Below are 22,942 nucleotides of genomic sequence, written 5' to 3'. Positions count from 1 at the left end.
ACACGAGCTACAGGACGACTGAAAAAGAGGGTGAAAGGTTTGACGCGGTCTACAAAGATGTGTGCGGCCGTGGATCTGAAGAAGCGCATTAGTCAGCGCACTAAACCAGATTGCGAGACGCTTTAGTGACCAGAAAAAGATCCTGGTTCCTGGCCCTGATCCAGCCCAGGCATTACACTGACCCGATGCTGCCCTTCCAAGTTTAATGGATAGCTATGGTGCATATTTGGAGCGGCCCAGACTCCACGCTGAACTCACGGTCACGTCCGGCTCGTCTGAATTTGATCCCAGCCACCATTCGTCAAGTAACTGGGAGAAGGCATGACACAAGTGTAAACTTTCACATGTCGGACAATCCCCGTGTCCACATCCTCTGTGGAGAAGGAATTATCTTAGAACACATCTGGGCAGATCTAACTGTGATGCTTCACTCCATTCCAAGTAGGAATTGCGAATGAATGCCATCAAAACTTCATCCAAAAGGACAAGGGGAGGGGCTTCCTATTACTGTTTTTGCAAACAACAAAGAATAATGGGTTACATTTACCAATACTATGCACTTTTAGACTGTACCATTCTATTTTATGTTGCTTGTTTATGGTGGTTTGAAGCAAGGTGTTTGCCGCAGTGTTGCTTCCTTTCTTCAGCTCCTTAACTGGTTCTAAGAAGTCAATTTAATCATTTTTAACCTTTGTTTGTGATATTGAAGGAGTCAGACAAACATTTTACTACACAATCAAACGACTATTATTTCCTTCCGACTGGCTATAAAACTGATTATATGACATATGAGTAAACGCACAAATGTACAAAACGTACACCTATGACACATGCAACGCTGTCTGGTTCTGACTTAAAAAGAATATCCATGAATAAAAGTCATAATAGTCACAACAAATTGATTATCAAAGAATAATTTTTATTTGTGAAGCAGAATTTTTTTTAAAAACATTCAACAGATGAATTGTCAAGTTCTTTTGATTGCAACACAGAAAAAAGTATGATTTGAAACACAAGGCAAACCAGCTGAGGAGAAAAACAACTGTTGTGTAACACCATTACAGTGTGTAATAGCGGACTAAAGCTTACTAAACCAAAATGTAGACAAGTACAGTTAATATAATACACACAAGAAGCAGGTAGAAAATATCGACAATTTTTGTGAAACCGTGTCTCAACCCACTGTGCACAAAAAAATAAAACCCTGGATTTTAAAAAGTAAAGCGAAGAGGTCACACTGAGGCCATGTTTAATCAGAAAGCGATCCTGTTTCCCCCCCCAGGAAAGTGACAGAGAGTGCACTGAGTGACGCAGGTGAGAGACAGGCTTCCACCCGGCCCTGGACCGCCTCTCTCTCTCTTATCTGCTCATGGAGTGGAGGAGGAAGGAGTGACAAAGGCCAGGGCTTTGGGTGTGATAAGGAAGGGCCTAATGTCCTGCTTTGGTCCTGGCTCTCACCCGGGCTGTCCGTTGCGAGAGGCCATCCAGGGGCCAGGAGCTGACCACCGCCGCCGCAGAGAAAGCCTCCGAGATGGTGTTTCTTTTCTTTTTTTTGCACACAGGTATGAATCTGACCCTGTGCTGTCAGCTCCACGGCTTGGTGGTGTGTGTTTACATGTGGCAGCTTTGGGGCAGTGAAAGAGAGGAAGGGAGAGACGGACGGAGGCAGAGGGTCAGGCGGAGTTCAGGGCAGATTTTCGTCTCACTCTGCAGGAAAGCCAAATTGCTTCCGGATCTAGGTACACACCCCTGCGCCTACCCTTCCCGCCTCCTTCCTTCCACCTCCAGTGTTTTTTTTTTGTGTCGCTTTTCTCACTCTTTGTGTCTTTATTGTGGCTGGTGTGGCGGTCCGTTCTGCTGGGCGGCGTGGCACAGGACAATGTCTGCAGGGAAGCCGTCTTTGAGCAGGATCCCTCGGTCTCTTTGGCAGTCCAGCTCTTCTATGAAACCGTACCAGTAGATCACAAGGCCCGGGCCAAACCTGCAGCACAAAACAAAAGACGCAACCAACACATTTTGTCAGTACGGAGAGTTCTGAAGGAGCTACGAATGAGTTTACATCTCTATTAAATTCACACCTGCACAATGCTTAAGACAGCTGATGTTAGATTAGAAGAAAACAAAAAAGCATGAATAAATAAGTAAAATAAGTAAGATTGATCTGTGAGAGATAAGGTCACTTGGGTTTTTTCCCCTTTGATCAGCATCCAGGAAACTTGTGTTGAATCAAATGGAAAAGCCGCCGGGAGGATTAAGATCTTTCTGACAGGGTGATACACACTTGATCACGTTACAATGGCAGTGAAATAACAATAATCTAAGAAATAACAAAGCTCTACACCAAGGCCTCCGGATCCTGTCGTCGGAAGCCTTTGGGACACAGCGGAGCACACAGAGTTCAACACAAAATTCTGAGACTTAAACAATCTGCGTCTGGCGGCTGATGTCAGCCAATCCAACAGAGTCCAGCTGTTTCATTCACAGTCACGTTGAAAGCCGAAGTAACTTTGCCTCAGTTGGCAAGTACCGCAATTCCTAAAAGCTATAAATAATGACTTGCCAAGACTCTTTAAAAATGAGAAGTTTTGCCTTTCTATGCTTTGTTCCCTCCCGCTCATCATTTTGCTGCTATTGCCCCTCAAAGACCGAGTAGCTACTGTACACCAGAAGGTCTGTGAAAAGGTGTAGAAACAATTAAAACAGAGCAGTTCTTCACCGGGAATGTGCAACTTTATTTCACTACAAGTCCATAAATCATCTCTCAAGCTATTTATTATGCCCCAAAGAGACACCAGTGGCCCCTCTCTGCCTCATAAAGATCCCACACATTTCTCTGGCATGCATAAAGACATGTCACAGTTGAGCTCTGGACGGAGAGCACCTCGGCTCGGAGACGCAACGCGGCTGACAATGCTCTGGTCCCAGACACACACAATGTCGCGGGGCCTCGGGAGAGCGAGACAGGAAGCTGGCCAAAGGGCCACGGAAAGCACCAGGAGTTCAGCTCCAAAGTAAAGTGCATAAAACCGAGAACTTGTGATCAATCATTTTGTAAAAAAAAAAAAAAGCACAGTCTTAATAACCCCGTCCGTGTTATTTTAATAATAATTACGTGAACCTTTTGTCCCTGATGTGCTTCATTCATGAGCTTATTATAAATACCTACATTTTTGACCCTTCAAAGTTCAACAAAGGTTTTCTAACCGCATAAATTATGAATGCGAGCGCATTCGAGTGAGTTTACGTGACGTCTCTCACGACTACGCATGTTTACGGCTGCCTGAGCCTCGGGGGGCGGCGCATGTTCTACATACAGCGCTTGTATGGAAACCGATGCATGCACAAGAGAAATATGTGACTGCGCGCACGCCCCCCCCCCCCCGAAAGAGGCCCTTGCAGCAGTACATGCATCTGCACCCCGTCGCCGGATTCTACATTTTACGGCGGGTGATTTACGGCGCTGTATCTATCAGCGAACAGGCCAAAGCTAACAGCCCAGGAGAAAGCCCACAGATGCACGCCGAAAGTTCACCTCAGTGTCAGACACATAGCTCAGCCTCTCAGCACCGCACAAAGCTCGACCCGCCCCCCCCCACCCCAAACCATCGCCGTTTCCATGGCCCACTGCTGGACATGGCTGCCAACTCTTAATATGGAAATGTTATGGAAACAAAACCTAAACATTTACATTAGATGGCTTTGGAAAAGGGGTTGTGCTCCTCTGTTCGTTCGGTCGGCGTGCTGTATGTGTTTCCTGAGGTCTGGATGGGGAGGTGAGGCGGAAAAGGGGAGAACATGGAGAGATGGTCTGCGCAGAGTGGAGGGAGGCAACCTTCTGGAAAGGTTAAAACTGTACATCAACAGATAAGGCAGCGGTGGACTATACATCACGTCCCCGGTCTGTCACGGGAGGCAGAGCGCAAATTGAAACAAGCAAAATTATAAACACAGGGGAGCCGTGTCACCAAGGCCTTTCCGTACCGTAAAGAAAATAAATGGACTTTGAATCCTATTCAGAATTAATACGAGTGAATACTACAGGGAGCTTAAGGTAAGAAATCAGAGACTGCGAATACAAAGAATAACACTGAGGGGGACGGGAATGGTCACAGTACGAGAGGTAAAAAGTTTACAGACGGTCCACAGAACAATAAAAAAAATACTATATGATGCCCTATATTAACCTTTACAAATCTGTAGTGTGTAATAATGCCTGAGGAAGTGACAAGAAGTTCAGCTTTGAATTTGTAGGCAAATGGGGGTTTATGATGTGGGCTGACTCATCTTGACCTGCCGTGTGGTTCACACACCACCTCAAAGTCAGAGTCAGCCATCTTCCAATAAACACCTAACTATGTAACGAGTTGGTGAAACTGTTTGTGAAACGTAGCTAATTTCGGCGGGCGGGGGGAGACGGGGGGCATTTGACGAGCCTGGGCGTGGATTGCGGCTGCCAGCCACGCTTTCGTTAGTGTTAATGAGCGGGTGGTGGTCGCAATTAAAGCAGGTGCCAAGCAGTGCACTTCGGCGGCTTAATGAGAGCAAGGCAGTCAGGAACAAAAAACAACAAAAAAAGGACATGGAGCGGAGAAGGAGTGTTATTAGTGTCTGCCTGCGCGCACACAGCGAGTCAGGCAGCCAAGCCTCACAGATTTGGAATTAAATCTCTGCACACAGCACCAGTAAAAAGAAGTTAAAAAGAGAACCGCAAGTCTAGTGAAAGAATACAGTAAAATAAAAAACTGTACCCTTCAAGTAATGTGCAAACTTGCTATATTGATTTTATTCATGCACCCATTTTTTTAATTTTTAATTTTAGAAGCCCGAGGTTGCTGGAGGTCACACAGCTCAACTCTTCGCTTAAAACCCCCCCAAAAAACCTTCAGTTTAACATTTCTACAGAACAAACAGATTAAGGCTAATTTGATCTGCCACATTGAGAAAAGTCTTTTCTAAAACTGGGGGTTGAGCACTTCTGCCAAAACACATTACGCGGCATGACTAATTATCAATAAAATAACAATAAATTTACGCCCGGACTTTAAAAACACGTCATTTCATTCCACAAACCGCACGGACCCATTTTAAACAAACGCCTCGGCAATGATTCAGACAGCATAAGCCTCTACCTGAGCATGAACCTGAGTCTCTGAGGTTTCCCCCCACAAAGACCTCTTTGTTTTCAGCATCCACACATCAGGTCACAAGGTAGACCAACTAAAGCGCTGCCAAACATAGGCTTTAGTCTGTCTTTTCTCTGCTCCCTGAAATGCCGGTTCGGAAACCTGCTCCACCTCTTCTAGGGGCAGGAAGCATTGAGAGTTATCGGGGTGAGAGGTACGGCGGGATAAAAGCATCTGTGTCGGAGACAGAAGGACTATGTACATAGCGGGTGTATTGGTGACAAATGACCTTTCGTGGTCAGTCCACGCTGAAGGCAGCTGCCGATTGGAGTTTATTTACAGGGTCAGATGATGGTCGTGTGATGCGTTTGTACGGGTGGGGTTTCTTTAGGGGGGGGGGGGGGGGGGGCATTGACCAAGGGCCTGCATGCCAGGTGATACGGCCAGCAGCTGATCACTGTACGTCCAGGCTGAGTGTCTTAACGACCTCGTAGTAGCTGTTTGTAGGCCAGTCGGCCCGATGGTGAAGACGCCCTGATAACGCAAGCTTCACACAAATGGGATATTTAAAAGGCAGGCTCTGCCTGCGGGGGCTGTCGACGAACAGGGAGGTAAATAATCACTTGCAACAAACTATACATCCTCCTCTCCATAAATAACAGGAGTTGAATGGGCGAATAAACCTCCCACAGACGAGTTATTAACGTGGAGTTAAGAAAGAAACGCCTTCTTTCCGCTCCCCACCGCCCCCTTTGTGTGGGCTGGGAAAAGTGAAATTCCACTCAGGTATGTAAAACACCAATACACGACGGCCGTAGCGTACAATCACGTGTTAAATGAGTGAGCCAAGCCTACGCAAGCATTGTAATTAAGGTGGAATAGAGGGCAATAAAAAATAAAACATCTTCCGCAAGGGGTAATTCTGCCCGACACTTTTATGTTGTCTGTCGATGGCGCATGGACAGAGAACGTGGTGCGGATGTGGTTTTATCACTCTATGTGTGTGTGTGTGTGTGTGTGTGTGTGCGCGCGCGCGTGGGGGGGGAGGGGTCAAGTCCAATGCTTTGTCAGGTAGCCATAGCAACTATATACTGTATGTATACATGCGTAAATGAAATAGAAACAAAATGGTATACGTTTTTTCATTCATTGTTTTATCAGGGTTTTTTTTTTATCTTCAGTGAGTTTGTGACATTTTAAGTAAGACTATGATGCAATATTTAAAAAATGTACCTCTGTATCACAGTGAACATTTTAACTTCAAAAGTTCAACAAAATAAATACATTTTTACGTTTCATATTTAAATGTTATGCCTAGTCTCAAATCCTAATATTGTAGGATTTACCAAAATACCACCTTAATCCACAACAATTCAAATAGTGTATTGTCTGAACGAAAAAATAATTCATTCTTAAATTGTATCGATAACGTCACAGCATTGTGGGACTGTGTAGTCTTAATGAACCCTTATAGAATGATCACTTTCGCTGACCCCATGACCTCCTATCACCTTAGCCACCTTCTCACATGACCTGGATCCTTATCTTCTCTCTCTCACACACTCACACGTTATGTCAAGCTGTATCAGCTGATTGATAACACCGCTAACACGTGATTATTTTAATGAGCAAATGTCCTGATACGCGTCGGCCTCCTCGCGCCATTTGGTCCTGGTTAGCGGCCGTTTGCACGCCATCCGGCTTCCCAAAACGGAACAACGAGAAGCGGCTCAATCGGTGTTTGGAACTCGCGCGGCCCCCTAAGCCGAGCACGTCGCCGACCGTATTAGCAACACATTTTTGAGGGGCAAGTGTGCGTCGTGTGTGTGTGTGCGGGTGTGTAATTTGTGTTGGTCCCCGCTAAGATCTACGCTGTCACGGTCCAACGCGCGTTGACACAGTCTGCTCTGCCTGGGATGTGGAGCGAAACCAAACAAGGTGTGGTCTGACTACGCTTGTGTCTGTTTAGTGTTCAGGAGTCGCTCCAAACAGCATGGAGGACGCCGTGTACGACGGCGCTCTGATGACTCCTCAACAATCCTTTTCCTAAAGCTGGGTTGGAGCTTATGGAACAACTTGTACTCACGAATAAGACTTTCCTCCTGTTGTCCTCTTTTAAAACCACGTTTAGATTCAGCATGTGTGACAGGAATGTAGTAACAAGAATTATCTGTGTCTGTTTTATTCCCGGGAAGTGATACCATTCAGTCGGTCAGAGCTCAGCTGATCTTTCCACAGATATAGACTCCCTATCGTCTATAATGACCCTTTAGATCATGGGAATGGCTTGATCTCTTCAGTTATGACACAGTGAGTGGGTCTTCATTAACACTTGATAGCATTAAATCCTATTACGCCGATGGCCGATGTCTCCTGCAAGCCCTCCACAGCGAATCTGGACCTTATAAAAGTATGCGATACAAAAGCTTGAGATGACTGTCATTATTTATCACAGGGGGGGAAAGTAAAAATAAGACCAGAAAAAAAAAATGTCTCCGAGGCTTTTACTGTTTTTAGATGACGCTTATTAGTCCCTAAAACCAAACACCGGCTGCAGTGCTAATTTGGAGATCTGCCCAGAGAGTTCCTCTTGCCTTTGATGAGTAACTACGTCTGCGGGTCCTGCTTGGAGACAGGAAGTTCCCCGCGGTCGCAGGCGAGCGGGCTGAGGGGCCGGGCGCCTGTGCTGACTGCAAAGGACCACGGCGTCAAGGGGATACATGCTCCTTTAACCTGTTATTGTGAACTCCCAGCAGCCCTGGCTGATAATTGCCACCTGTCTCTGGGGAAACACAGTCACAAGCATGCTGAGGGACGGCCATTTTGTGTCTGCCGCTGCTTCGGGGGCCCCACGCAGCCCTGGTCCTAATCCTGCCCTTAACCCTGGCGGCTGATGTGTTTTCAATTTAGAATGACCCCCCCTCCCCCCACTACAGGCACGGCCCTAATCAACAACAGTTTGTACTGTAACCCCATCTGCCCCTGCGAGGGCAGCATCAGTCCAACCGGGCGCCTGCAAACCTGGTGTGTCCAGCAGAAGACCCGCCTCGTGTAGAAGTAGGGATGATATCATGTTTATATGTGAGGTCATAGCGTGTGTGGGGTTAAGACTTGGCCATTTATCTACCACGTTTTGTTATCCTAGTGAAACACACACACACACACACACACACACACACAAACACACACGCAAGGCAACAGCAACAAACAAGATAGTACCTTATTTTGCAAAGGGACTTTCATTGCCATTCAATACTATATTCAATGTCTCAGTCAGGTTCAGGAATAAGTCGTCTTTCTTCAATTCTGCTGCCACTCCATTGAGGGCCGAATCAAAAGCGAGGCATGGAAAGGCAGGTGTGAATGTTTGTTGTGTAGGGCCTTCTGGCCTTTTGCATCCACGAGTAGAACCCTGTCCCGAAATTAGAGTGAGGCCTCTAATGTCTCCCTGGGAGCAAAAGACGCCTGGCTTTCGTCCAAGTCAGCACCTTTGGAAGTGCAGTCGCGTTACCGCCAGTAAATCAACATGTCAGCGCCCGGCCCAGTGAACTTCTTCACCCAGACTCCGCCGCTCACAGCCACCCCACACACCTAATGAATTGGTGTGAATGCCCATCTGTCTGCTCCAGTGAAAAGGGGACACGAGGAGAAATAGTAAAGTTTCTCTTTAAGCTGTTGCATAGAACATTTCCGCCATCAAGATTATCCTCGGCAGACACGGAGGCGCAATAATTAGTCCCGTTACCGAAAAGCCAAGAGGCGTCCGTGCCATAAACTTGGCCTTGGAGTCCAAAATGGAACTGTCCGAGCTTGGGGGGCCAGTTTGGAAAACGGGGCGAAGGGCCACAGAAAGCTGTGTGCTTATTCTGCAGTCTGTTTACATTCCAGAGGGTAATTTTAGCCCCTCGGGGAGGTGTAGAGCAGAGCGGGGGGTGGGGGGGGGCGCAACATGTCGTTGGGGCTTGTCAGTGGTCGACGAGGCCAGCCGGCGCAGTGGCGGCACCTGGACTTGTGGGTGGTACGTTAAGACGCACGCAGACCTACAGCGGACAAACCACTCCGACACCTTTCTGGGGTTTGTGCTGATCAATTATTTTACTAGTGAGAGGAGGAGAGAAAAGAGCCAACTAGCATCCTCTATGCGGCTGGACAAGTCAACAGAGACAATCTAACGGGGAGGCCCAACACACACACACACACACACACACACGGCGGGGTAGTCTTACTAACAGGCCCACCACAAAGCACCATTAGCCTTTGGACATCCCAGGATATCCCCTGTGTTTTCACTGACGATCTCGGGTGCAAATCTAATTTCATTGTAGTTTTTAAGAATTTGCTGTGCAAACAAAAAAAAAAAAAGAAAAAAGAAAAAAGAAAAGATCCTAGTTCATGAATCGCTCGGGGCTTCTGTGCGCGTGTTGGGATTTGTCTTTTTATTACTCCCAGCCCAGAGTGTCCCTTTAAAGGGCAAGAAAGCAACATGTCCGTGGGTGCACGTGTACGAGCGAGGGAGGGAGGTAAAGAGAGAGAGAGACTCGGGGCTTATCGAAACTAATTAGGCGAGGGATGAGGGTGGAAGTTAAATACTTGGCTACATGTAATGAAAGAAGCAGAGTGGGGGACATCCAGGGGTCAGGCCCACACCAAACAGTGATCCTCAGGCAATCTGGTATTGATTTTCACTCGTTTGGGGATAAAGGTGGACAGGGAGGGGGGGGCATGCAGGGAGAGAAGCGAGGTGGGGAGAGGCGGCAGTGCCGGAGTCTAAAGGTCTTGTGAGTTGTCAACTTGACAGTTTAACCCCTTTTGGAGGAGAACAAACAAACAGAGGGCTCTCCTGGGCTGACAACGTTGATCTGTCATAGCGCCGCCGCCGCCCCACACAATGCCCACACAGGAGAGGAGTGTGTGGGGGGGGGTTGATACAAATATGCACAGGCACATTCCGTAAGCCTCGGAAGATAGGACTGAGCTCGGCTTAAGATGTGGAAACCCTGATCAATGAATATCTGCACCGTACACACGGAGGAAATATAATAACTATGTGTTTTTGCTATACAGAACAAATATATGAATGTTGTTTTTTCCATTAAATGTCTTGACTGTGAATGACACAAGGCACACATCTGCAAAAATGGGCGGATCGGTTACATTTTTGTCTTTCCCCGTGTCCAAAACCTCAGGTCCGTCGGATAAAGGAGCGCGCGCGAATGTCAGCGCTCCTCCCTCGTCATTCAATCGGCGAAGGCCGTCACCCCGAGCGCCTTCCCTCCTCTCATGTGCTTAAACACTCGAAGACCCCTTTCCCCCCCCTCTGACTGCCTCATCGCTCTGTCACATAGCCAAAGGGGGGACTCCATTAGCCACACAGCCCCAAACTCTCACTTATATTTAACACACACACACACACACACACACACACACACACACACACACACACACACACACACACACACACAGAGAGGGAGGCTGATCCGTGAAGCCAAGGCTGTCCACATCAAATTAGAGTGGCCCCTATTGTCCCCATTACGGCCCGGGAATGCTCCATCATGACGGATGCTACGGGGTCCCTCACTTGTCAGGAGTTGTCAGACAGATAGGGAGTCTGGATACACAGAGCTGACAGGTAATCTTAATGTCTTCAATTAGCCCAATTAGGCCTGTCATAAACAATTCGATAAGTGCTCGACCAACACAAACAGATAGACGCGCGCACAAGTGCACACGGACGGACACGCCGGCGCGCCGAGGTCCGCGGGGTATTAATGAGAAGGGGTAATGGGTAAATCAGCGGACGGGGGCGACTTGTCTTTTGTCTCAGGGAAGCGTGCGTCCCCCCGATCCCTCGCTCTGCCTCTCGGCTGGCCACTGCTGGCTGCTACCTGGTCAGTTCAAATTGTACCATCGCCTTTCATTAGCGCAGCGCGGGCTGAGAATCTGAGAGGCCGTGACAAAATTCATTCGAGACGAGTGGGAGCAGATTGCCTGGAGCAGGTGCTATAAGGGAGATGAAACAAAAGCAGCACCTTTTGGTGAGGCGGCGTGCGTGCGTGCGTGCGCTTTTCCCTGGTCTTCACATTCTGTTCTCCTCCTCGCTATGCTAAATGGGTAATGACATGAGTGCTTTTGAAAGAGGAAAGAAGGAACAGGCACCATAGAAGAGTCAGCGCAGCGCACACTGGGAGTGTTTACAAAGCTGTGAAATCTAAATATTGTCTCTAGCGTGACTAAAGAGGCCAACACCTTTATGTTGAGAGGACGTGTGATCGCTAACACTGTTTGATTTGGTCCCTCCTTTATGATATCTTATCGCAGAACAACGCTGACACCCACGCTACATCCCGTCCTTTTGTCCTCTAACCGATTCTTTAAATTCATCTATTGCATTCACCATTGATCCATTTTTCTGCAGGTGTGCAGGACCCGTTTACGGAGCCGTGAAGCACGAGCTAATGTTTTAAAGAGAGATTCTAAAGTCTGCAAAGTCTGCAAACACAAGACCTGAGCAAAGTTAGCAGAGGCATTTGAACAAGAACTTCACACTTTCGATGCTAGTCTAAAAAATGAACACGGTTAAGTTAAAGGCCTGCATCCATTCTCAGCAGTCAAAGGCATTTAGGTAACAACTAATAAGTCTGTCCGTGTGTATTGAGTCGTTAAATAAATAGTCACTAATAAGGGGAGCACTTGTGTTGTATTATTTAGCTCTTTGCTGCTTAGAATATTGTTTCGTTTTTAAACGATCATATTGTTTTTCTTACAAAATGTGAAAAAGAACAGATGATTGGCAATGATGAGGAGCTAAACGGGGAAGCAGTACCCATAACAGTGGCAGTATCTATAAAATCTGCTCTCAGCAAGATCTGTGATGGACATCTAGCTCCACCTCTGACCTTAACTCAAGTGGCGGCCAGAACGCCATCTGAGGGAAAAGAAAGAAAAAGGGAAAGACACAGAGAAGCTGTTACCGGGAAGTTGTAATAGGAAATTGCTTTTGGCAACTATTTGTTCAAGCACCAGATTTTTTTTTCCATCTTTATGCCAACCCAGTGAGCCCCCATTGGAAAACAGGGCAGGTCCCCCTAATGAGTAATCTATTTCAAAGCAGTCGTGTCTGGGCATGACAGTTTACTGAGAGGCTTGAAGAACTGGTAATTACCAGTGTTACGGGGCAATTAATGCATATTACACTGCGGCACTCATGGCGGTGACTGTCAGCTCCCCAATAAAAATGAGCACTCTTCAGCTAAAGGGTGACATTAATTGGGCCCTTAATGACTATGCAGAGGAACCAAGCCAAATAGGAACAAAACAGAGGACTTGCTCCGACTCCAGCAGCGGGCTGGAAATTGGACTAAAAATGAGATTAATTGCTGTTTAGAAAAAAAGAAGGGGAAAAATGTGGTGAGGGGAAAGGAGAGAAAGAGGTTGGAATTATAGGGTGCAGAGAGCAAGGGGCTGCTCATACAAATGACAATTCAATTAATTATTGTATACTGTATTTTCTATACCTTCAGGGGTGCAGACAGGCCGGCCTCTGGCCCATTTTGAGGGCTTTGTCTTCATATGTTGCTCGTTGCAGAAACGCATACATTTCCCAAATCACATGGATGGAGTCATGCCGCATATGTTCGTAATAAGGAATACGTCTAAAAATCTCCATCCAAGTGAAAAGAGGCTTTCCCACATAACACAAAGGCATATACTGTGTCTATAAAAATATATATGGCCCTGATTCATGTAAATAAAATTGGGTAGTTGGGTCTTCCATAATGTGCAGTATGGAGAAAGAAATCATAACAAGTAAGTTTCCGGGTTACACACGTTCATATGAAGCCTGAGGCCTTAAATATGTCTTTCCTCTAAAAGCATTCCATAAAAAACATTAAGCAGAGCTTTCATTAAAAGTAAAGCTGCAATATTGCAGGGCTTCCACCCCCAGGAATGTTTGTTTAGAGGGAGATCAAGGATGTGGTTGAAGACATGAAGTACTGTAATTCTGATTAATGTTGTTAAAGCCATGCACGTACCAAACACTACCTGAATATGCAAGCTCCAAATCCTAAAAATATCAGTAGGCAAAACATGCCGTCATTTACATACATTTTAGATTTTGGATTTCCTTGCTATTTAAATATGCAGTTAGAAATACTGCAGCTCTGCCTCTTGCGCTGTCACGCTGCAAGCTCACGCTGTCATTGGTCCTGATAGAACTCTTCCGCTTCAAAGGGAGCTTTGCAATGGAGAAGAAAAAGAGCAAATATTTGAATTGCAAAAATATATCATCTTGCAAAGGGAGAAAATTCAAGAGAACTTTTTAGACCTAAAGACACCCCCAACCCCCCAGCGAGCTCACCCTCTGCACAGAGCACAAAAAACTCAACATATTCAAAGCGTAAGCACTCGCTGCTCACTAATTTACCGTGTCCAAATTTGCGTAATGGGATATGACACATTTTAGAGGGGGATTGCGGAAATAAACTTTAATTTGAGGAGAGAACCATAAAATGTGTGTAAGCTGCCCCTGAAATCCACCGCACAAATCCAGGTTCTGAGACAACCTGACATGGATTTGATTACGGACTGCAGTGTAATTAGCTACTTAAGTTTTCCTCTGGTACAGGTTAGAGTAAGCGGCACCACCACATCTGCATTTCGGCATAACCAAAGATGCCTTCCTCACAGTTTACAGCCATCTACATTCTGATAGCTGCAGCTGAATCACGGGCAGCTTCAAACTCTTGCACAAGTTGGTGAAGAAAGTGCAATAAATCATTTTCAAAACAAATCGATAATATGCCTCATAGCATTTGAAAGCACAAACCACCAATTCAAAGCCAGGAAGACGGCACATTCAAGCCAAAACCGACAAGTCCACAAAGGCCAGACAACATGAAGGGCAATAAATACTCATCTTCAGACATCTGAAAAAACTGTTATGATTGAAAATGTATTTTCCACAGGCTGAGTAATACACATTTTTAATCTGGGGAAAACGTGAGCGTCTCAAACAACCTGTTTGTGAGACACATGGAGAGTTACTGAGTGTCAGAATAACCATGAATGTATCACCTGTTGAAGAAAAGTCAAGGCTGCCTATTTTTCCACAGGCGTCCAAAGCTTTAAAAGCAACCCAAACACTTGGACTCTCGACAACAACTAGAAGATCAAATTGAGTTACGACGGTTACCTTTAAATTTTAAATGCTATCCCTGCATTATTCTCAAATGTGAGTAGCCCCGTTCACAACCGCCTAAAAACGCAGCGTCCACATCGCACCTCCCACCAGCCCAACCCTCCCGTGGCCTCTCCTCCCGGTGACTCGCCCACGCGTAGACAACCTGGAGACGGGTCGGAGCAGAAATCAAACCCGAATGATGGATAGCTTTACTGCACAATGACCTCTGTCACTGGGTTTTGCCCTAAATCAATGCTTAGCGATAAGGGCCCCGCGCCGGCCCTCACCTTGGTATGTTCACATGCGGACCTTATCTGTGGCAGGAGGAAGTATGAGTAATAACTAAAGACAAGCCACAACAAAACCACTAACCCCACCTTGTCAAACATAATTTACAATGTATATCCCTGTAGCCCTGCCCACCCCCGCCTGCTTAAGTTAAAACAGTAACCAAGAGAAGCCTGGACCTGTGTGTGTTTGGAGGATTGTCTTGTTGTAGACAGTGGGAATGCTTCGCACGCTCTGCAGGCCTGTCACAAGGACAACTATATCGGTTGACCCTACAATATATGGACATGGCCTCGTAAAAATTGTAAAAAGGTGGGAGATTTTCACAGTACAATAACCATCTCAGAAAATATCACAGTTTCACGCTAGCGTGGTATTATACTATCAATATCCTGGCTGTAGCCTTTAACTCACACACTGTACACAGTATCATAACCTTCAATTTCAATGGCATAGCACACCGTGATACAATGCTACAATCCTGGACCTCAACTTCCACATGTAGATCTACTCGTTTGTTTACACAACAATAGCAGCTACATTTAGGCAACATGAGTCCAGAATAAACAGCAGGGTTTTCCCTGTGATTTAAGACGTGGTCACTGAGGAGACATTTCTTCTTTTTTTTTTTTTTTTTCCAAAAGAAACAGAAAGTCCATTCATTTTTTATTGTGTGGTTTTATTTTATTCATGTTGTATTTATTTTGAATGTTAAATTATTTTTTTCCAACTTCTGAATATTTTAAAGAATTAAACATAGTCAAAAGGCTGTACTTATAGTATCATGAAATTACAATATAATTACACCAGTCTCATAAAATAGTCTTAAAATGACAGTACTGTTTATCACAATTATTTCTGAGATAATAAATCGTCCAGCAAAGCATTTTAGTTGCAGGTTGAAGAACTTTCAGGGGGTTTTCATTTATCTTTGTGTGTGATAAAGTGTGTGTCTGTGTGTGATAAAGTGTGTGTGTGTGTGTGTGAGAGCAGTGCGGAGGCAGTCGCATCAAAATGGAGAGAGACCAAACACGACATCAAACGTTGCAATTAGCTGACCCCTTTCCCCGAGGGTCACAGTTTAAAAAGCCCTGCCTTTATAACCCTGATTAAAATATGTTTGCTTTTTCATTCAAAATGACATTTGACAAGGTTAGTAATATTTCAACTAACTGCAAAAACATTCTTGTGGCCATAATCCTTTTTTCCATTACCTTTCAGGGGCGCAGGTAACCTGGGAGAGAGTTTCCCATGAACTCCGCACCACAATTTAAAAACAAATCGGCTGGGGGAGGAAAAAAAAAAACCCAGTAAGAGTAGTTCAAAGTTTCGTGAAAGCGTGTTTTGTTTCAACCAGCAAGCTGAAAGCTAAATGTTTTGCGATCATCGTTCAGAGAATTTATCCCCTTTATAATTCAAACCACAACGAATACTTTAAGCAGTGCCAGTAGTCTTTTTCTTTAACCGCAAGCGCCGTCCTTAGCGAGGACTCAGGGGGGCTGAGGACTGTCAGCAGCTCCGCAGCCAGAGTCCCTCAAACTGTTAAACCCCCTCATCACCAAATTAGGACACGTGTAGTCTGCAGTCCAAAACTCTATCCAATGTGAATGTGATATCCAAAGTAACGCAACATGTCATTTGATGTGTATATAAATATATATATATATTTAAAATTGACATTAAGAAAAAAAAAAGGCTTGAGAAATGTAGCAAATTGAATAGGATGTGACTGGTGTCTGAGGCAGTATTGGTACAATCGACAAAACAAGCATAAGACAAGCCATGAATAAGGGAAGGGATCAGAAGTGGTCGGTCTAAAACTGTGTCTGAAGTTAACAGTTTTCACATCCATTCCGGTTGCAGGAGAAGAGAATGTGAAGTGTCGGGCCGGACAGTGAGCCGGCCCAGGCTTAACTGCAGCTGTGCGCAAATTGAAGTGGCACTTTCTATCAGGAGGCCTTTCGCCAGACGGCTCTATCTCTGCCCTTTCACTCGTAACCTCCACGACACACAGACAGCCATTGCAAAGAAAAAATAAATAAGAGCGGGCATTTAAAAACACACACAGCCGTCATCGGAGAGACAGATTCCGGGTTTAACGCGGGGGGAGGGGGGGTGAGGATTCACGGTGCGAACGTGCCAGCTGATGGAGAAGTCACTCAAAATGAGAAATGGATTTCTCCGACATCTCCAATCCAAGGGTGGAGGGTGGGGAGGGGGAAGAGGGAGGGGGGGGCGTCTCAAAGCTCCCCAAAAACTCTGGGCAGAGTTTATATTTCACTTGTTCAGAAATGCAGGCCTCTGTTATCTCGCATCGGTCCAAGAGGAAAAGGATTGGGTATCGTCCGTTTCAACCTCCCGCCTATGATGAAACGTTGCATCGACAGCGGGGCTGGAATTCGGATAATATCGTTACCCTGTTAACTCCATAAACCCTCGTCACAGAGATTTGGTTAATGTTGCTCATTTACAGAGGAAAAAAAAACTATTAGCATTATTACGACGAGAGTGGATAGAATGTATCAGCGCTTTTAAAAACATTTTTTATTAGCGCTCAGTGGCAAAATGCATGGGTTTCCTTATCATTTGCAGAGCTAACAGAGGTTGGGGGAGACAAATGTGTTGACCCGACGGACGTGTACATTAACCCTCAGAATTGATGAGCGAAATCAGAAGGTCAGCAGTTGGGACGCAGGCTCCTCATGTGTCTTTGATTACACACTCCCACTAAGGGATATGCAGGCAGAGATGTTTAAGCTATCAGGCAATCAGACCGCCACGAGACGTGAAACTCAAACCAGAGACGGGAAAGGGCTGCCTGGGAACAAAGATGGTGGGGGGGGGGGGGGGAGAGAATCCCGACGAAGCTCTTTAACAAATGCCAGGCGGCGGCCGGGGAAGGAGTCAGATCTGCTGCTGGTGTCTCTTTTAAGGTTTCTGGCAAGAATGCAATAAAGTGAAATAACACTGAAATCTAACGTTCGCAAACACAAACACCTCGTCATCTGGTATTTAAATTCAGTTGCTTACGAGAGATCAATCCAAACGATTCCCGTGAGGTACAAACCGATATCGGTCCTACGTAGGTCCAAATGTTGAATGTTACTTTGGGAGATGGAGGAGGTCAGGTGACTTAACGTTGCTGCTTTTGACGTTAGTTATTGATGCTGATTGGTGTTTTGGTAATGCTGGCTTTCGTGGATTATTTTTTATTTCTTTTCCATTAGTCTTCCAAAAGAAATCCTAATGTTATTTACTGAATTCACCAAGAAGACTTCAGGTAAAATGAGAAGCTTTCCATCTTCCATATATTATCAAAATATTTGATATGGTGTAAATAAAACTGAGCCAGCAGAGCACCGAATGCCGGAAACTACAGTACAACAATAGCAAGTGCATGCACGTGTACTGTTTGTGTGTGTGTCCATCTTTCATACGGGAACATATTTTTGCTATATTAACATTGGTTACACACAAATTCAAATCAGTGCTGGTTGGGAAGTTAAAGACTAGCACAAGATCTACAGCATAAACAGGAAGGCACAATGATTGGGAAAATAAAGCAATAAGCATGGGTGGTAAACCCCCCCCCCACAACACCCCCACCCTCCTCGCAAACAAAATACAAGGTTATGTGAGGGACAGTGCGCCTATAAAAAGCCCGGTGTCTAGATTATCTATAAGGAACCACTTATCACCAGCGACCAGCTCCACACAGTGACTGATGGGCCTCCATGGACTACGAGGAGCAGCACATTATCTGCTACACGCAGCGCTACTCTCGAAACACAAAGGCAGAGAATATGAAGCACGGTTTCCTTGGCTGTCGTTAGCGTAAATTATATTTGTTATTTTCCTTTTTTTGTGCTCAGAATAATAAACCAGACAGTGATGGGTGCCATTGAAATTACAGCAAAGACAAAGTGACTAAAATAAACCAATAATGTGCAGCAGCACCGAATTGAACCCAAGTAGCTGGTGAAACAAAGCAGTGTAAATCTGTAAGTATACAAAAGATGTGCACGAGCAACCTACACGATACATGTTACCGGCCTTCTTCAGTCAACTGAAGAAAAAAATATATCAGAAAAAAAAGAAGGGAATCTTAATCCAGCAAAAAGCTGCAGAACACTTGCCATGTCATGAAATCACAGATCCAGAACTAAAATATGCATTCCTCTCCTGTATCCATCTGAAGGATGGAAAAATAAAAGCTCTCAGTCGATACCAAATGGCATTCCTTAAAACAAAATGTCAGGACCATATTGCTTGATAAGAAGAAAAGAACATTGTTTCGGTTCAATTCTGATTTCTTTTTTATTCATTCCGTGTGGCAGGGCCCGGGACACATGGTCCAATGCTCTCCTCAGTCCTCAGGAGGACACATCTGATCCTTCATCCCGCTCTACTGAGAGGTTAAGACACAATTAAGCCCTAGGAGTTGGGCAGTGTTAAGATGCTTTTCAAGCAGCTGTGTAGGTGCATGAAATGAAATACTTAAGGCTTCATTGACAAAAGGCCCTCAAACGCATTGAATATTTGTGTTGTAGCTTTTAGACTACTGAGCTTAAATGCGGCCGTGTTGACGGATAGAAAGTGGTAAAGAAAATCCTCTTAAATTGCTTTGGGCCTTTAGCACAGCAAAATATTCAGAAAAAAAACAGAACGCAACGTTTGTATAATAACCAAAATCCCTAAAATGATCTTCCCATTTTCGCACTGTAACTCTTTACGGATGTGAAGAAACGCAGCTGCGATGACCCTGTGTGCGATGCCCACCAAGCACTGTGTATGAAGTACAAAACTGATTTGTCCGGCTATCTCCGTGTCAAGAAAATATTACTGAGAGTTTTGTGTCACATCGCCTGTAATCGAGAATGTTCTCCCAAATTCTTCTGTAGATTGAGTTTTGGAAAACGCCACTCAAATCCTTTTGACAAATGTTGTTGACTTCCTGCCGGAGCCAAAGCCAAAAGGTCACTGCAGTGGGAAAAAAAAGAAGGAGGGGGAAGAAGGCAGAGGAACTGCAAAAATGACAGAAGGAGGAAAAAAACGTGTCTCTCCAAGTCTTGATGACATACATTGTGAAAGCTGACAAAAAATGTACGTTAATCTTTTAAAAAGTTCCATGGCGAAACAGGAATTCAGGGAGTAGACACGCTTGAACCTCATTTCACTGCAGGCTTTCCGTCTCCGTCTCACAGTGTCACGGGCGAGCAGGAAGACAGGAGGAGGATACACATCGCTGGGGTGCCGCTTTCCGTCCCGCTCCTCGTCTAGGCGCGCACAGCGGCCGTGTCAAAGCGGCTCTCGCACTCAATGCTAAATGACAAATTTGGATAATGCTCACATACAACCTTACAAAAATAAATAGGAGGCACGGAGGCTTAACCAGAGCTAAAAACCTGAGGCTGCTCCAGACCTGAGAGTGCGGATTACACCGCAGACGCCTCAAACAATGCACCCAAATGTGCATCCTTAAAAGCATGAAATCCTTGAAGCGTCAGCGCCGACGTGTCGTTTGCCATTAATATTCAGAGTTGCTTGTGCTTTGGGGCCCAGCGTTGCACTTTTCTGTGCCGATGTGCCCTAAAACAAACACTTGCAAAGCCCTAAAGGAACCACCGTTGTGGATAGCGGTTTTTCTAGCCATGGAATATTGTATGATAACAAAGGAAACAATAAAAGAGGCCACGTTCCTGCACTGCTTGGGGTATCCACAACCATAACTAAGGGGAAGGCGATGACTGAGGCACGTGCGCTTTTCCAGGAAAAAACGTTTTTTTTTAACCTCTTAATTAGAATTTTAGATGCATAATAAGTTAGAAATAAGACTGCAGTCTTAAAAAACAAACTAACCCTGAAGGACCGCCTCTAAAGAAACAAAGCGAGCTGCTAGGCGCAGTAATGCACCTATTCACATATTAGGTCGATGTGATTCAAGTAGATACTATTCATTCTTTTAAGGCCACAATTGCAATGGATATCATTCTCTTTTCCCCCCCGTCTTTGTTGTGCACACCTCTGACAGGACACTGAGGTGTGCTGTGGCGGGGTACAGGTCCTGGAGGTGTCATGTTGTCACCCAAAACGCGCCAGTACCGGTCCTCGGGGATGGCCCTGTAATGTCCGGCCTCATCGGATCAGCAGCAGTCACGGCCTGTGGGCGCCTTCTCTCAGGTGACATCCCCTATCTGCTCTGCACATATGATGGCCCTGCTGCTGCTGCTGCTTTTATTATGACCCCTTTATTCTATTAAATGCAGTGTATTCACGAGCATTTGTAGATTAGAGAAAAGGCCTTTATTAGTATTTAACTTTTAAAGTATTGTGTGTAAAAGCAGACTCTAGGGATCCAGGCACTCAGTAAAACCTTTTATTAAACACAACGGTAGAATCTGGAGGATTCACATCGAACCATTAACTGAGCATTTCTGTCGGTACTATTTTGGAAAGTTCAACAAAAAGTGATGGACATGTTCATTAACAAAAGAGGGTAATGTTTAACATCTTGAATCCAAAAATTAATTTGATGTCCCAAGTCCATTGACGGTTCCGGGAATATAACAGATGACATTTCATGTAAAATCCACCGCATACAGTTCCAGATATAATTGGAAAAAGTTCATAAAGAACTCAAGATGTCTAATTGCAGCTGTGTCAACTCATATAAAGCATCACATAAATCAGATTCTGGTCTATTCATTAGCCAATGTGTCAGCAAGCAGATTAGCGATGTTGTAGTGAGACTCCTCAGAATTATGACGTCCCCATTAATTGTAGTTTTGCTTCCATTATGTGCATAAAGTGAATCCCTTTTACGCAAAACACATTTGAATGGAGATCGATATGCACTTGTGGAGCATGAGAATGTTCTGCTTTTAATTACAGGAGAACATAAATAATCATTAAATCAGGGCAAGACTTTCAGAACGACTACAACAAAAGAGCCACATGGAACAAAATGCATGTGTTCGCATTCAAGTATCAACACATTTTTGAGTGGTCAAGCCAGATGATGTATTATGGCAAACCCAAAAGTCTTAACCCCCATTTCATATGAGGGAGAAATGAGGCATACTGTCCCATTATATTGCTATAAATCATTTTTTTGTGGACGGCTGACAGCTTTTTATCAGATCTAACCTTTACAAGCCTCCATTAAAAGTGCTAACATTTTCAACTCTGACACATTTGCAGTTTGCGAATCTCACAGCTGATTTACTTTGGGAGGGGGGGGGGGCCCAGTGTCCATGCTCATTTCCACACAGGCCGTCCATTGTGTTGGTTTTGGTGGCATGGGGGAGGGAAATTTAGAAAAGGGCTCTGAACTACTTTATTCCAACTGTACATTTACCTTTTCAATCTGCGTTACTCTGACGCAAAGAGGTGTAGTGGCTTAGAAGGTATTTTGTGTTAATTCTGATTTATCCTATTGATACTTTAAAATGGTACAAAACTGCGACATTGAGGTCAATTAAGGACAGTAATGATCTGAATGATTAGTAATGCGTGGACCATGTCAGAGAATAGAGGCTGTGGGACTCAAGAAATAACATACAAACGACAAGCATATACAATTAAGAGGAAACCCATGTAGAATTTTTTGTCAGATGTATGCTGTGGTTTGACTTGGAAGGCTGTAATGTTTTGATTGATATGACAACGAGGACCACTGCTTGATCTATATATCCATCTATTTATCCATCCATCAAGCATCAAAACTTCACTAGCGTCTTTTGTCAAGGACAGAATCTGACAGCTTTACTAAGTAACTAAACCTCAGAGGTCAAAATAAAAAAGACATGATTAGTAAATAATTGTCGTTATCTAAATGTATTTGATGATCTACACTGATCAGACACAGTAGGGCAGCATTTCTACTAGGTTACTACATAGGGAGTTACTATAGGAACTCGGCCCACCATAACTGATTTAAGTACACTATAATAAAGGAGGGACAGTTAAGGCGGCACCACAGAAGGGTCCATCTTTCATTACATGCTGTGTTTAACCTTACCCACTTCTCCTAAAACACACAAGAGGCTCATTATGTGTTTAATATTCACCAGCAGGTGAATAATTTTTATGCAACTCTGATAGTTGGGCGAGATGGATAACTCAATTATGTGAACATCCGTCAGAGCAGAGGGCTCACTGGTTCTGGAACGCCACCAGCTAAGATTGATGGCTTGAAGACACCGATAGCTGCTGCTGCTGCTGCTACGCTATCTCATCCAGCCACTGGGCCTGAACACGCCGGTTGATTCTGCAAGAAGACCGTTTTTCTCTCCATTTTTTCCCTTTTTTTAAATCTTTTTTTTTTTCTTTTCTTGGGAGCCTTGTAGGT

The 22,942-nt window shown here is 44.9% G+C and overlaps 1 protein-coding gene across 8 annotated transcripts in view; it reads right to left on the bottom strand.

Annotated features, from left to right (window-relative positions):
* Positions 1-898: 898 nt before the first annotated feature.
* The window catches only part of cdin1 (CDAN1 interacting nuclease 1), a 49,638-nt gene continuing 27,594 nt past the window's right edge, over positions 899-22,942 (bottom strand). For all 8 annotated transcript variants that reach the window (XM_040199813.2, XM_078089587.1, XM_078089584.1 and 5 more), the window contains one exon: positions 899-1,981. In XM_040199813.2, coding sequence (XP_040055747.2) covers positions 1,828-1,981 — 154 coding nt within the window. In that variant the 3' untranslated portion in view covers positions 899-1,827. The remainder of the gene's footprint in view (positions 1,982-22,942) is intronic.

This window comes from Gasterosteus aculeatus, chromosome 15, assembly GCF_964276395.1.
Source record: "Gasterosteus aculeatus chromosome 15, fGasAcu3.hap1.1, whole genome shotgun sequence".
NCBI lineage: Eukaryota > Metazoa > Chordata > Actinopteri > Perciformes > Gasterosteidae > Gasterosteus > Gasterosteus aculeatus.
Note: the sequence above shows the minus strand (reverse complement) of the source record. Positions and strands in the feature narration are given on the sequence as shown.